General features: G+C 34.9%; 3 protein-coding genes across 3 annotated transcripts; 1 reads left to right on the top strand and 2 right to left on the bottom strand.

Annotated features, from left to right (window-relative positions):
• The first annotated feature begins 3,778 nt into the window (after positions 1-3,778).
• LOC125220315 (protein involved in starch initiation 1-like) lies at positions 3,779-6,725 on the top strand. Its single transcript, XM_048122475.2, has 2 exons — positions 3,779-4,021; positions 4,307-6,725. The coding sequence occupies exons 1-2, from the start codon at positions 3,980-3,982 to the stop codon at positions 6,539-6,541; spliced, it is 2,277 nt and encodes a 758-aa protein (XP_047978432.2). The 5' UTR covers positions 3,779-3,979; the 3' UTR covers positions 6,542-6,725.
• Positions 6,726-6,973: 248 nt separating this feature from the next.
• On the bottom strand, positions 6,974-8,470 carry LOC148934206 (protein KINASE OF THE OUTER CHLOROPLAST MEMBRANE 1-like). Its single transcript, XM_089067224.1, has 2 exons — positions 8,225-8,470; positions 6,974-8,048 (listed from the first exon to the last, which is right to left on the bottom strand). The coding sequence occupies exons 1-2, from the start codon at positions 8,413-8,415 to the stop codon at positions 7,118-7,120; spliced, it is 1,122 nt and encodes a 373-aa protein (XP_088923350.1). The 5' UTR covers positions 8,416-8,470; the 3' UTR covers positions 6,974-7,117.
• A 2,770-nt stretch (positions 8,471-11,240) lies between these two features.
• LOC125224055 (UDP-N-acetylglucosamine transporter UGNT1-like) lies at positions 11,241-14,251 on the bottom strand. Its single transcript, XM_048127397.2, has 10 exons — positions 13,858-14,251; positions 13,612-13,688; positions 13,353-13,514; positions 13,144-13,277; positions 12,936-13,066; positions 12,803-12,847; positions 12,635-12,732; positions 12,186-12,293; positions 11,766-11,822; positions 11,241-11,689 (listed from the first exon to the last, which is right to left on the bottom strand). The coding sequence occupies exons 1-10, from the start codon at positions 13,991-13,993 to the stop codon at positions 11,615-11,617; spliced, it is 1,023 nt and encodes a 340-aa protein (XP_047983354.2). The 5' UTR covers positions 13,994-14,251; the 3' UTR covers positions 11,241-11,614.
• Between the last annotated feature and the right edge of the window lie 1,149 nt (positions 14,252-15,400).

Below are 15,400 nucleotides of genomic sequence, written 5' to 3'. Positions count from 1 at the left end.
TAATGGTATTAAAACATTAGAAAAACTAAGCCTAGTTATTAGTGCATAAGTATTTTACATAACAGCCCTTTCCCTATAAAGCTCTATATTTCCCATTAATGTCCGACCCTTTATTCTTCCACCTTTCAGACCAAATTTTACAAACAAATGAGATTAGTTTGATTAAGATCGATAAATTATATAGTTTGAGTTAATGATGATTTATAGATTAGATATAATTCAAACGATTGATAATAGTAATAATGTGAATAATAATAGGATTGAGTTAGTGATATTAACAACATTAATTATTATTATTATCATTACAATGATTATTATTTTATAAAATATAATAGGATTATTATACTTTTATATTTTAATATTATTAAATATTTTTAAATGTAGTATGTTATACTTATAGTTTTGTAAATTAATATATGTAGTACTAATTATTATTTTTATGTATATTAAATTAATAAGTATAATATGTTTAAATTGTTATATTTTAATGTTATTAATTGACTGAATAGATACTTAGAGATTTTTATTTGTTATCCAGTTCAATTGAATTAAACAATTTATGATTTCTAAACACGAGATATAACTTAAAGTTAAAGTGCACACCAATAAATTAATTTATTATAATTATTCCTAAACACAAATGTTTAAAAATTATTTTCTAATGTCAAGAATATTTATAATGTAACTTCAAAACTTAACTCACATAAATAAATAAAAGTACATATATATAAATTGGAACTCCTAGTTATTTAATTGAATTGAATATCAATTGAATGAAATTTACTAGTATAAACTAAATTACAAACTTATTAGATTAAAAATAGAGTATTAATTTTTCCCATCAAAATAAATATAATAAATTAAAAAGTTAGTACTAAAAAAAAGTAAATAAATATTCATTTTCAAGATTATATTTCGAGATTAAATATATATTTTGTTTGGTTCTTGAGATTGAATTCCACAACTCAATCATAGATGAATAATCATGTGATAACTAGTAATGGACATTCCCCCTTCTAACTAAAATAATCTCACAATTCAATCCTAGATAAACATCTCATGATTATTTTGTCTAACAAACCAAACAACCACTATGTATATTATGTACTACTACTCTCCAATCATCCAACCAAATGTAAAATTAATTAATATTCCAATTATACAAATAAATCAAAGATCAACTGACTCCAAGATTATTATCAATTAAAAAAATATAAATAAGATAAATATAAATAAGATGCAACTGATTAACGAACGGTAATATAACACTACAACAGTATATAGTTAGTATTTATATTACATGCACTAAAGTATAAAATACAAAATAAACAACGCTAAACATGTATCGAACGAGAGTATGGAGCTCGCATAAGGTTTGTAGCTTATTCCGATGGTATACTATATATATTTAGTACACAAATTAATGATTATTGTATAACTATAAAATCATATTATTATAATTTATATTTTTAAAAGTAATTGATAAAATCAAAATATGATAGTATCCTAATCATATGAAATTTGTAAATTAATAGTAGTATTATTTTAAACAATTAAATGTTATAACAATAATTATTATTATTTGTTAATCTTTTTGATATTGTCATATTATAGATTTTATTACAGTGTTGTAACATTATTTAAAATTATCCTTAACAAGTGGTAACTATGTATTTTACTTATATCACTATACTTATATTATACTCCCTCAGTCCCATAAAAATAATGGTAATAGGTATGACACGAGAATTAAGACAAAATTAGTAAAGTAAGAGAGATGAAAAGAATGATATAGTAAAGTAAGAGAAGGGAGAGAATGATAGTTAAAGTAGTGTTAATGGATAATGAGACTAACATTATTAAATTGATATAACTTTTTAAAAATGAGAGAGAATGGTAGTTAAAGTAGTGTTAATGGATAACGAGACTAACATTATTAAATTGATATAACTTTCTAAAAATGAAATGCACATATTTTTTCGGGACGAACGAAAATGGAAAGTGCATATATTTTTATGGGACAGATGAAATATTTTATTAGTATTATTAGTTAATTATTAGTGTAAAACATGACACTACACTATAGCATGTACGTATATATAGTAAATATAATTTAAATATTTAATTATTATATCTATGCTATAATACTGTTAATTCTTCTTATAAAAATCTGGGAAAATAATAAAAGGAAGTATGCGTATATGGTCACAACATTATTTATTGATGAATTAACACAAAGGGTAGAATAGTCCTGAAAATTTTAATACTTTCAAAATGCATTAAATTCAATTAAAGGGAGCTCAGTTTTCTATAAAAAATTAGATTATGGCCGGCCATAATGTGGCCATTTAGCATCACTCTTTTAGTTTAACCATGAAATTAGTTTTAAAATTTATAAATTTTTAAAAGTTTATGCTATTTTTTTAGCCCAACTCAAATAATTTTATGTGGCTTTATACATAAAACAATGTTAATTTGACGCCCCAATTCTCTAGTTCGACGTTGAACAAAATAATGTTGTAAAGATAAAACATACTTTCTCGTCCCAACTAAGTTGAGTCGTATTTCTTTTTGGGATGTCCCAACTAAGTTAAGCCATTTCTCTTTTTGACAAAAAACAAAACATCTAATCACTCTTTTTTTACTTTATTCTTTTCTCTTACTTTTCAACACAATTTCTTAATCTCTGTGTTCAAAAGTTTTGTCTCAATTTAGTTGGGACGGAGAGAGTATCTTGTAGATTTTCCCAATTTAGAGAATAATATGCTACTCCCTCCGTCCTCGAATAAAAGTTACTAATTTCCATTTTGACCCGTCCCCAATTAAGAGTAGCACTTCACTTTTAGCATAAATGGTAAGTAGGTCCCACATTTCACTAACTCATTTCATTCACATTTTATTATAAAATCAATATAAAAAAGTGGTTCTCACATTCCACTAACTTTTTCAACCAATTTTTCTTTACATTTTTTAAAACCCGTGCCCGGTCAAAATGCTACTCCTAATAGAGGACGGAGGGAGTATGAATTATTGACACAATCTTAAAGTTTAGGATTTTTAAGGCCACTATCTAAATTTATGGGAAATATCAGAATTCGCCCGATTTGTGTTAATATCAATATACCATTAGTAAATAAAACTCCATCCATCATTCATTAATTGACACCGATTTTTTTTTTCCGTCCACAATTAGTTGACACCAATTTTTTATTATTTTTGGTAATGGACCATACATTTCGCTAACTCATTTTACTCACATTTTGTTATATAATTATATAAAAATGGGATCCACATTCCACTACATTTCTTAAAATATGTGTCAAATCAACATGTGCCAACTAATGGAGGACGGTGGGAATACATACTCCCTATTTCTATTATTAGAGTCATGTTTGTAATTTTAGTCCATCTACAATTAGGAGTTTAAGTTTACTTTAACTATAAATAGAAAGTAGATTTATATTCCACTAACTTAAATTTAATTTTTATTATAGGTTACATATATAGGCAAACATTTTATAAATTTTAATTTAATTTATATAAAATACTTTAACTATAAATAGAAAGTAGATCCATATACTACTAACTTTATTTTCACTACTTTTTCTTTTTTCTCTCTTACTTTATCAATTCTTCTCGCTTACTTTATTAATAGTTTATTATAGCTCATGTCATTTCAAATATTTTTATTCTATTTTTAATAAGGAAGGAGTAGTAATTGGCAATGGCAATTTTCTCATTTATTATGAAAAATAAAAAAGTGGGGCATTTGAATTTGTGGTAATCTGAAAGCCACACGTGCCAATCGCCCACCCAGTGCTGCCGTTCTCGTCGTTTCCATTCCTTCCTTCCTCCACCTCCAAGTTTCCTCTCTCCTTCACCCCTTGTATACTGCAATTCCTAATTTTCTCTCTCGCTGCTGTCTCCTGCCATGTGTTTGAAGGTACGCTTGAGAACAGATGTGGTCGGCAGATGAAGTATGGCGCTCTCTACCTCTATTTCCCTACCCTCATTTCCTCAGGTCATTTTCTAATTCCCCCCTCTCTTTTATGCAATTTTTTGTACCAATTGATTTTTGATGATTCGATTTATATAGCTGCTGCTGCTGCTTTTGTGCCAACTAATTTACTCATATTCCTCCCGATTTTTTTTTTTGGAGAAAACTTCTCGATTTGATTATCAATACAACACATTGCGATTGCATTTATATGGTAGTATTTGTGAATTTGGATTAATATCTTGATTTTCGATAGATGTTCATTAAATTGTATATATGCTTAGTCGTGACTTTGAATATCGTTTGCAGTTATGCTATTCTAGTCCAAAATGGAAGCAAAAGAGGGTAGAGTTTCTGAAGCTGCGTAGAAGCGAGTCTAAGTTGTCGTGGATTGTCAAATCGGTGTTAAATAGCAGTAGGCACTCCAGTATTAGTGATAGTGGGGCGAGTGAACCGGCTAGGGTTCTTCTGGAGAGGTTGTTTGCTCAGACTCAGAAGCTTGAACAACAGATAGGTAGGGATCCAAGTTCGCCTGAGCTTGGTGTGGGTCTTGGTGAGCTCGAATCGGAACTTCATGCTGCTCTAGTAGCCTTGAAGAAGAAGGAAGAGGATCTGCAGGATGCGGAGAGGAAGGTGGTGTTGGAGTTCAATGAAATTCATCAAGCCAGGAAGAGTTTGGAGCGACGAGAAGAAGAAATGGCAGCTGCTACACTGAAGCAGGAAAAGCTCGAGGAGGAGCTGATGGTAGCAAATGTAGAGTTGGCTTCACGAGCCTTGGAAATCAGTGAGCTTAAGCTTCAGCTCAAGGAAAGGGATGATAAGATTTCTGCTTCCCAAGTAGCACTGTTGGTCAAAGAAGAGGAAATCGCAAAGATGGAACAGGAACTGATGAAGAAGACTGATGAAGCTGCTAATGCTGAATCACAACTCTGCTTCAAGTCCGGGCTCCTGGATGAAGCAAACAAAGTTGTGGAAAAGCAAGCACTTGAGCTCCAGCAACTTCAGAGAGTAATTCGAGAGAAAGAGGAAGAGCTTGGAAATTCCATTCGGATGCAGGAATCTGGATCTGAGAAATTGAAGAATGCGGAAGCAAAGTTGGAGAAGCAAACAATGGACTGGCTAATTGCACAGGAGGAGTTGAGAAAGCTTGCAGAGCAAACATCCAAGCATGTTGGGGAAGCAAATTCCACTCTAGATGAGTTTGGGAGAGTGAAAAAACTTATTTCTGATGTGAAATGTGAGCTTGTTTCTTCTCAAAAAGTTTTGGTTTCCTCCAAAGAGAAAATGGAAAGTCAAGATCGGTTGTTGGAAAAACAGCTTAATGAACTTGAAGAGCTAAGGCAGAGCATTATGTCGTATCTGCCAAGTTTGAGAGATGCCGAAGCAGAAGTGGAAAGTGAGAGAGTGAAACTAAGGGTTGCTGAAGCTCAAAACGAGGAGCTTAAAAGAGATCTATTGTTGGAAAAAGAACTTGTTGCTGAGCTACAGACAACGTTAGATAAAGAGAGGTCAGCTTTGAAACAAGCAGTTTCAGAACTCTCAGCTCTCCGCGAGGAAATAGACAGCAAGACTGCTGCATTTGAAGAGTCACAGACTCTTCTCACAGCTAAAGAGTCAGAACTGGTAGAAGCAAGATTAGAGATCCAGCATTTAAAGTCCGAACTGGTTTCACTTCAACTTATATTGGAGCAGAAAAACTCGGAACTCTCAGATGCAAAAGAGATGCTGGAGGAACTCAGTCATCAGATTGCTGAACTGAAAGGGATTTTGTCCAGCCGAGAAGAGGAGCTCATTGGAGCTGTGTCCGAGCTCAAGGAGAAGGGCCAGCATGTCCTAACAATGCAACATGAACTAACCAATGCACAGTTAAAATTCTCTGAAGCTGAGGCTGTGGTGGGAAAGATTGTAGATCTCACTAATGAAGTAGTTCTATCACTCAACGACCAAGGATACTACGCACTGATCCCAACTGATAAGGAAAACCATGGTTTTTCATCTCCTTTGCTAGATAGGCTGCCTGATAGCTCCAAGTGGCAGGTGAAGCAACTTGAAACTGAACTCGAGTTCACCCGAGAAAGCCTGAGAGCTAAGGAAATGGAAGTTCTTGCAGCAAATAAGGATCTCATAATGAAAGACGAGGAGCTAAACGTGGCTATCAGAAAACTAGATGCTAAAGAGAAGGAAATAGCAAAACTGAGAGAGGGAGTCATGCAAGATACAGATCTGAAACAGCTGTATGAATTATCACAGGAGATAATTGGTGAGAAAAGCGTGGGTGAAGTCGCAATTGAGAAACTGCAATTAGAAGCAGCTCAACTCGAAGTCGAAGCTGCAACAAGTGCACTAGAGAGAATCACAGAATTGAGTAGCCAGCTTCTGCACCAAGCTGGTCTGAGCATCGAGGCCGAGAACGACATCCTCCTGCAAGAGCAGGATGACGATGGTTCTGAGGAGTGTCCGGTGGAAGTCAAAGACGAAGTATCACGGCTTCTCAGTTTAACTGAGGATCTAGTGAAAGATGCAAGTATGAATTTATTGACTTAATAGAGCCTTAGTATATCTTCTAACCCATTCTTTTAATTCCAGTGGACTGTTTTCTCAATGCATCTTGTAATTGTGTATTTTTTTCTAAAATTGTTGTGCCTTTTTTTTTTTTTGTTAATATACATGCACTGCATACATAAATAAAATCTTTTTTCCATTTTGGGAAATGGAGTTTATACTATAAGATTTTGTGCGTCTTGGTAGTGAATTGCCAAGGAAATCAAACACTTTATTTAATCAAAAGTCTTGCATCAATATCTCTAAATTTCTGGTTGTTTAACTATCAAAACAATTTCTTTTGTCAAAAAAGCGAAGTCCATAATGATAGCAGTTTTTTTTGGTTGTAATAATTTTTCAACAAACCTATTTCAAACGTCCTTACCGCATTCGAAAAGCTTTAAATTGCACGATAATGTAAAGTAAGAACAGAAATAAGGAAAGAAAAGCCATCCATCCCATCGGCAAATCTATTTACACAGTAACAAAGTCGACTTCCTATATTTTGCTAATTCAGAAAGAGAAATTGATGTACATCTACTATGCAGAGTTCATGATTGGTTTTTGGTGAAGAAACCATCACCTGAAAATGTTAGCCACCTTCGGCGCCCGCCACGCTGCGTTCCCACTTGCGCTGCTGTCGCCTTTCTGACCATCGTTTTGGAACAGAGGATCCTTTCCCTTCAATCTCCCTCTCCCAACTTTCTTCCCAACAAGAAGTCCCATTTTCATGGCTGTAAACAACCCCAAAGCAATTAATAGTGGCCTCACAGCCCAGTGGAAGTCCTCGAGATGTTGATACTTCTTCACCAACCCAGGGGAGGTCTCAAACGAGACGAGCTCGATCTCAGCTGGATCGCCCAGGAAACTCATGTCCTCTCTCCCTATGCTCAGCCTGCTGGGAAACTTGACAACGAGGCACCCATTCGGCAGCACTTGACAAATCCGTCCAGGTGCCCAATCACCACCTCTTCTACGAAGCCAATCGAACCGTGGGCTGAAGATGCTCGACTTAAGCTTCACGAACTGCCCAACACAGTAAGGTTTTGCCATCTCAAACTGTGTATATTCGCCCTTCCATAGGGTCTCCAGTCCTATAAACGCAACAGCTACACTTCCATCACGGTTTACTGAGTGAAGGACACCAACAGGCGAGTGCTTCTTCTCTTCTTTCTTCAGGCGGACCCAGTCGCCTGCAGCCAATCCGAATGTGACTCGTTCCAGTGTAGAAACATGAACTCGTAGTGGATCATGAACTCCATGCACCCTAACCAGAACATATCCATCTTGATCCGTATCCCTTTCCAAACCCACCACAGACCCTTCGGGCACATCCATATTTTTTGGGCTGCATGAGTTCATGGCTTTCCTAGAACGGACCACATCACCGACTTGCAGGTGATCCTTTGCGAGGAACCATTCTGTATACCCACCACCACCTGGTTTGTCTCTGATCATTCTACTTCCGAGACCTGTTGAGCTTCCATCTAGAGAAACTGCATTCTGCGAACTACAAATTCATATAAAAGTTTAGTCAAATGCAATAGAATAGCAGATGTATTAAAGCTGACAAAAAAGAAATACGATTATGTCATGGTTAACAAGTCCCCGTCTCAATGAGAACAACCAGTAGATGCTTTTGAGCAAGAAACTTAAAACTTGCATCAAGAATCAAGAAAAGGATACCTCTTGAAAGCATGTAAAATATCTGCCATCACAGGGCGGCTCCTAAAGTTGTACTCAAAACAACCGACAATGACATTCTCAACTGCAGGAGGGAGGCCGCTGGGAATATGAGGTTTTTCTTGCTTTGTTACGACTAACTTGTATATCTCCTCAACTGATTTACCACTCCACGGCTGTATCCCAGTTAACATCTCCAATATACTGCAACCAAATCCCCACGAATCAGTCTCAACAGATATGGGACCTCTAATTCACATATCAATATCCAAAATATTGAATGTCAACAACTCGTATTAAAATGTCAACAACTAACAAATAACACTTATAATTCACATATCAATACCGAAAATATCAAATGTCAACAACTCGTATTAAAATGTCAACAACTAAAAAATAACACTTATAATTCACATATCAATAGCCAGAATATCGAATGTCAACAACTCGTATTAAAATGTCAACAACTAACAAATAACACTTATAATTCACATATCAATAGCCAGAATATCGAATGTCAACAACTCGTATTAAAATGTCAACTACTAACAAATAAAACTTATAATGCACATATCAATAGCTAGAATATCGAATGTCAACAACTAACAAATAACACTTGCAATTCACATATCAATAGCCAGAATATCGAATGTCAACAACTCGTATTAAAATGTCAACAACTAACAAATAACACTTATAATTCACATATCATAGTCAGAATATCGAATGTCAACAACTCGTATTAAAATGTCAACAACTAACAAATAACACTTATAATTCATATATCAATAGCCAGAATATCGAATGTCAACAACTCGTATTAAAATGTCAACAACTAACAAATAACACTTATAATTCACGTATCAATAGCCAGAATATCGAATGTCAACAACTCGTATTAAAATGTCAACAACTAAAAAATAATACTTATAATTCACATATCAATAGTCAGAATATCGAATGTCAACTATTTGTATTAAAATGTCAACAACTAAAGAATACTCCACACTTTTAATTCACATATCAATAGTCAGAATATCGAATGTCAACAACTCGTATTAAAATGTCAACAACTAAAAAATAACACTTATAATTCATATATCAATAGCCAGAATATCAAATGTCAACAACTTATAACAACATAGGATACCTTCAAAAATCAAAATCAGTGAGACAGATCTGAAATTGAGAACAGTTGTTGCTGACGAAATTGAGATATAGTTAGATGTATTTAATTGCTTCTAATCATCAAGATCATCAACTCCACATTATCATCATGGTAATTGATCGAATTAACCGATTAATTAAACTCTAATTCATCGAATTTTAGATTCAATTTATCGCAGGAGGTGTTCCTCGCCGGATCGGAGACGACGAGCAGCACGATCGAGTGGGTGATGGTGGAGCTCCTCCGCCACTCGGCGGCGATGGCGGCGGCGAAGGAGAGCTACGCCGCGTCGTTGGAGAAGGCAACAGATTCAAGAGATAAAACGGAGAAGAAACAATGAAATTGCTCAATCCAAAACCTTCTCCTTGCTTGAGCACATAGGAAATCCAACCAATTTAAGTAGAAACAATGTCTTCCGGATTTCCCGGCGGCGGATGGGATTTCTTCACCGGCGGCGGGGGAATGAACAGTAGCTACATCACCAATCAGCAGCAGCAGTTTCCGTTCCGATCGACACTCTCTGGAGTCCTTCCCGATCCTGCTTCTCAGATCCGGCGGCCGGATTTGATCAGAAAGCGATCACTAGCAGAATTTCAGCAGCAAAGCCAGCAAGGTTTGGAGTTCTATCTACGAAACGTGAAGATGAAATCCTAATTAAAACATGAAATTATCATTCTACCCTTTTATAGTTAATTAATCTAAAATTATTTTTTATGTGGCAAAATCTGGACCACTGATTTAATAAAAATAAGTGGCTGATATTGAATCTAAATTTTCAATTAGCCTAAAAATCTCAATTGATCACAATCCACTCCTATATATATAATAAATATATGGAGAATGATCAATTGCTAACTAATTAGCAATCCCAAACTAAGACTAAATCTTAGTCATTAGATTAGAAGATCTAGTGGTTGAAATAATGCCACATGGATTATATTTTTAATTAAGAAAATTAATAAACAAAATTAGAGGGTATTAATGTCAATTCTCTCTCATTAAAATCATCTTAAAACTTAAATTCACATAACTCTCTCGATTTAAATTATATTTTCGCAAAAAATATATCAAATTAAAGATAATATTATAAGGATTTGAACGAGATTTCAATTACATATGTTCCGACGACGTTCGGATGATGAAATTTGATATTTTTTATTTTAGTTTTCGTAAATGTTGATAACCAGAATTTTATCAACATAAAAAAAATAAAAAAATCTCAATAAAACCATGTAAAAATCTCAATAAATATGTGTTGATATTTCTTGTACTAGTGTTACTATATTCTTATGTCATATTGTTGATATTTGTAATACACTATGTTGATATAAAAAAATATTCACGAAAATTATCATATGATAACATAATGACAACATTACCTTTTTGTTGATATTTTGTCTACTATTTATTGAGATTCGTAAGATTTAATCTCATCCACTCATTTTAAAATCTAAGGGTGAAGATTTGGTTTTGATTTTGGATTAGGGTGTTATAAGCATTAGAATATGACTTATAAATATATTATATTACTAATTTATCTTTTAAAAATAAATGAAAAAGGATATTATATGTACAATCAAATTTTGGAAAAATAAATAATTTTATTTGTAATAAATTAATAATATATAAATATGGTATAAAATCTTACACCGTCTATTTTATAACAAGAATATACATGGCAAAAAATTGTAAAACAGGGAACTTCCGTAATATCTATATAGATTTAGATTATGTCATTAATCAGCTCATAATTAGCATTTTATGAATTCATAATCATGAAACAACCAATCAACCCATTCAAAATGAATAAATAAGGAGTAGTACTATAAATAAAAGAGGGAAATGTAGATATTACCATACCAAACAAATTTTTAGAACACAAGTAAAATGGAAATACTTCAATTCAACATATAAACAGAACACCTGGATTTTCTTATCCAGAAAAAAACAAAGACATGAAAAGACATAGGCTAAATTTTCTGCCATCATCAACAGGCACCACACCACTATCAAAAGTAGGGTAAAAAACAAAATGTGGACTTAGCCTACAGATAAACTGAAAATCATTCCACTAAATCTAACTGTAGGGAAGTTGCTATAGATATCATCAAGCATATGCAACACTATTCTATCTCATCCTAAATTTTAATGGAGTCTCTATCAGCCCTACATAAATACTGTGAGATATCAAGAAAATGATCATCACTGTTTAGATCATCACAGCATCACTTCCCAGTGAACTTGTAATAGGCATATAATCCTGAGCCAGCAAAGCAGATGAGCTGCCCGGTCACATTCAGCTGCAGGAGGGGGGTTAGTGTAGGATTAAACGAGCTATTAGGGAGACCGGTGTGACTAAATAGAGACGGCACTTACTAAATCGAACGCCAGCCCACCAAAAATCGCCCAGCCTAAAGTAATAGTGAAGAAGTCCTACATCACAGGAAAACATGTAGTTTAGCATAGTGTGATAGATATATGTGGATAGGATGAGCTCCACCACATAATGTGCAGCAACTCAGATAGTGGTAAATGTCTGATAATGGAAAGCTATCATAAAAGAGTTGACTGCATGATTTTTCATCATTGATATATGAGATTTAATCAAGTGCAAAAGAATCAAGAATGACAGATTTAATCAAGTGCAAAAGAATCAAGAATGACAGATTTGTATTCCACCACTTTTATATGTGAAAATTTGTCATGCATCAGTTCACTAAATGTAATTGTGTAAGATTGCATTAACCATAAACTACAGCAGGCTAAACTAAAGAACATTAAAAGATTGGAACAAACCTTCAAGTTACCACAGATTGTCTGCGTTAGAGCAGAATTCAGAGTCGTGTTGAGGAATACGGTGTAGTTGAGGATGAATGCCAGTATGCAAGAAAAGAACAATACTACCTGAAATCAGAAGAGTTGAATCATGAAGGGTAACCACAACCAGAAAATGCGTATTTGCGTCATTTAGTAAAATTTAAGACTCAGAAAGACAAGATAGCAGTACAATATGCTGATCCACCTTTCTGTACTTAATAGGACAGTGAGGATGCACCTGGAACCGAATCCTTTCTCAATATGCACAATCATGCCATTACAGTAACGATCATTGGAACGGTAGAATCAATAAATGACTGCTTAAAATGATTACTAAGTACAATGACAACATTATAAGTTGGTGGAAACGAAAAGAGGGCAGTAGAAACTGAATATGCAATGGAGAGAAGCTAGTCATCCAATATTACCAGGAATCCCGGAGAGAGCAAATACTGGAAATTCATTGTCTTCTTAATGTCACCTTGTATAAAGATCCAAACCAGTAAAACTGGTCCGCACAAAACTCCTGTATCAGAAAAAGGTAAATTACAACATGTATATTAAAAGATGGTAAATACAAAGTTGTGGCTATGCACCATTGCACCACATTAGGCCAAAGCTGTTGAGACCACTAGTTTTCCCTGCGTAGAATACAGTATCAGCAAAATCGAAGCCAAGAATGATGCAGCAGCAGCTAAAACAAGATGAGGATATAAAAAGAAGCATTACCAATGCGAGATATGGTTGTGAGATACACTGCTGTGGATATGTTGGCTAACACCACCACTAGATAACCATAGGAGTCGAAAGACATGTCATGGGCTCCCGCAACAAAAGCACCTAACAGAATTATTACCACACTGGAAAAACCTAAATTATTCATCAGACAGGCAAATATAACTTCAAGAAGGGGTGTTGAGAATAATAGGATGTTTACCTTCCAAGAACAGGACGGCTATACCTCTGCCCCGCAAAGATGAACTCGATCATCACTGTAAAGAAAACTGTGGTTCTCCTTATGGTTGTATACATGGGTACATTTACTCCCCGAACAGCCTCCATGGAGGCTAGCTTTCAAAGAAACAAACGAAAAATGTGAGCAACTCAGTGAGAAACTAACTAGTCATGACTGGGAAAAGGTATTACCATGTAAAATAAATAGGTCATAGAAAGAGGTGAGGCGTTGATCAATGTCTTTATCGATACCAATGTTCCGAAATTATCACCGAGTGCTCCAGATTCATTCGAATTAAACGATATAATCTTTAACCGCCTTAATACGTAGAGAAAAAAGCATGATGATATCATCTATACACAAAACAAAATCAATAGTCTGTTATACAATCACAATCAATCTCAGAAGAAAATAAGAAATCGCCAAATTAAAACGAGCAATTAACATTACCTGGCAAAGAGTGATGACATTAGCACACGGGAAGCTGTATGAAGAAAGAGCAGCCTTATTGAACATCACCAATAGCACTGCAAAAAAATCAAATTATCCTAGTTTTTGAATATTTTGGGGCTTTTAACATATCAAATCAATCCAAAACGAAATCATAAACATTAAATTATCAAATTGAGCTAGACATTCCGATCTCAGTCACAACAAAACATGTGAAATTGAAATAATCGAAATTGAAGAAATTACCGGCGCATGCCATATAAGAGGTGGCGGCATAAGCACCGGCCTTAGAGATGGCGGAGGCTTTCAACTGCTTCTCGTCCACTTCCTCCGCAGCTGAATCCATCGCGGTGATCGGAAGATATCCACCGCTCGTCGCCATAAAATTGCGTTCCGAAAAAGTCTAGAATCTCAAAAATTTTGCGAATGATTGAAAAATCATGGGTGTTGATGTATATAGCAGTTGGCAGTTGCTCCAAAGTGTAATCGGTTTGAATAAAATGATGATCATCTATGCAATCTGCATGTGATCTGCATTTTAGAATCTGATTTGGTTAACCTCTGCTACTAGAAAAAGGAAGCTGGACTTCATATAACGATTTTGTTACATTTTTTAACTTTGCAACCAATCATTGAGTTCAAATTAACTTAATCGAATTCCGAACACAGAGAAATAATATTTCCATTATATTTTCTTTCCTACTCTAGTTTCTTATGCTTTTTCCAATCTCATACTCCTTCCGTCCCACAAAAGATATCACACTTTCCCTTCTAGTTTGTCCCACAAAAGATCTCACATTTACATTTTTGGAAAAAGTTCTCTCTCCATATGAATATAAAAATTATATTTTCTTTCTTCATTTAAACGAGCCTTATCAATCTACGTTCTGAGTAAATTACCGTAGTATATTCATTCTCTCAAAACCGATCCCCACTGAGTGAAAAATAATGTACTCCCTCCGTCCCATTGAAGATGACACATTTTTCTTTTTGGTTTGTCCCAACTAAGATGACTCATTACTAAAAATGGAACACCTTTCTCTTTACTTTATTCCATCTCTCTTACTTTACTCTCTTCACTTCACACACAAAATAAAGTTGCATAAATTCGCGTGTCGTCCAAGGAGTCATCTTCGTTGGGACGGAGGAAGTATTAAAGTTAGTCACAATAAAGCTAAAAATGTACAATGAAAAAGCCAATGGATTAATTAACTAAGTGTTAATTATTCCACATCGGGAATGATAAAACCTCTATGAAGAGGTATTTAATAAGATGAAATATTACGTGTAATAATTATTGTGGACTAAGATGAGCGATAGAGCCCACACTCGGGCCGCTGCCCGCCTCGCCGAGGCCGAGAGCCGCTAGTTGTGCACTGTGGACTTGGATCTTGGCAATTGGTCTTTGGGTTGTTCTTTGGGGCTGGTCGTTGGACGTAGTTCGAGCCCCGCCTATTCTTTTTAAACCACGTCAAATTCCACACTGTCCCCAACGGACTCCAACGCACGGCGGGTCCTGGCCCACGCTGTGTCCATGATGGACCTCGACGCATAACGGGTGCTAAAAGGTCTCCAATGTACCCCTTAGTGTAGCATGTTCACATGCATCGTGTCTCTTCAACCCCCAACGGCTAGTGCAACAGTCAGTAACCCCCAACGGTTACAATCAATGCCTTGATGACAGACATTATGTCTGTTGACTCCAGCACCCCTGCAGGTGGACTCGGCCTATAAATAGACATGCATCCATTGCATTCCATACACACAACAATACTCAAGCATTCTGCAT

This window comes from Salvia hispanica, chromosome 1, assembly GCF_029641045.1.
Source record: "Salvia hispanica isolate PSC_SH4W2 chromosome 1, Shi_PSC_v1, whole genome shotgun sequence".
Taxonomy (NCBI): domain Eukaryota; kingdom Viridiplantae; phylum Streptophyta; class Magnoliopsida; order Lamiales; family Lamiaceae; genus Salvia; species Salvia hispanica.
Note: the sequence above shows the minus strand (reverse complement) of the source record. Positions and strands in the feature narration are given on the sequence as shown.

Coding starts and splice junctions, on each gene's coding strand:
- LOC125220315 (XM_048122475.2), top strand. CDS start 3,980: ATGGCGCTCTCTACCTCTATTTCCCTACCCTCATTTCCTCAG. Junction 4,022..4,306: donor CCCTACCCTCATTTCCTCAG/GTCATTTTCTAA, acceptor TATCGTTTGCAG/TTATGCTATTCTAGTCCAAA.
- LOC148934206 (XM_089067224.1), bottom strand. CDS start 8,415: ATGTTAACTGGGATACAGCCGTGGAGTGGTAAATCAGTTGAGGAGATA. Junction 8,049..8,224: donor ATTTTACATGCTTTCAAGAG/GTATCCTTTTCT, acceptor ATGAATTTGTAG/TTCGCAGAATGCAGTTTCTC.
- LOC125224055 (XM_048127397.2), bottom strand. CDS start 13,993: ATGGCGACGAGCGGTGGATATCTTCCGATCACCGCGATGGATTCAGCT. Junction 13,515..13,611: donor ATGTCATCACTCTTTGCCAG/GTAATGTTAATT, acceptor TTTTGTGTATAG/ATGATATCATCATGCTTTTT. Junction 12,848..12,935: donor CACAACCATATCTCGCATTG/GTAATGCTTCTT, acceptor TATTCTACGCAG/GGAAAACTAGTGGTCTCAAC.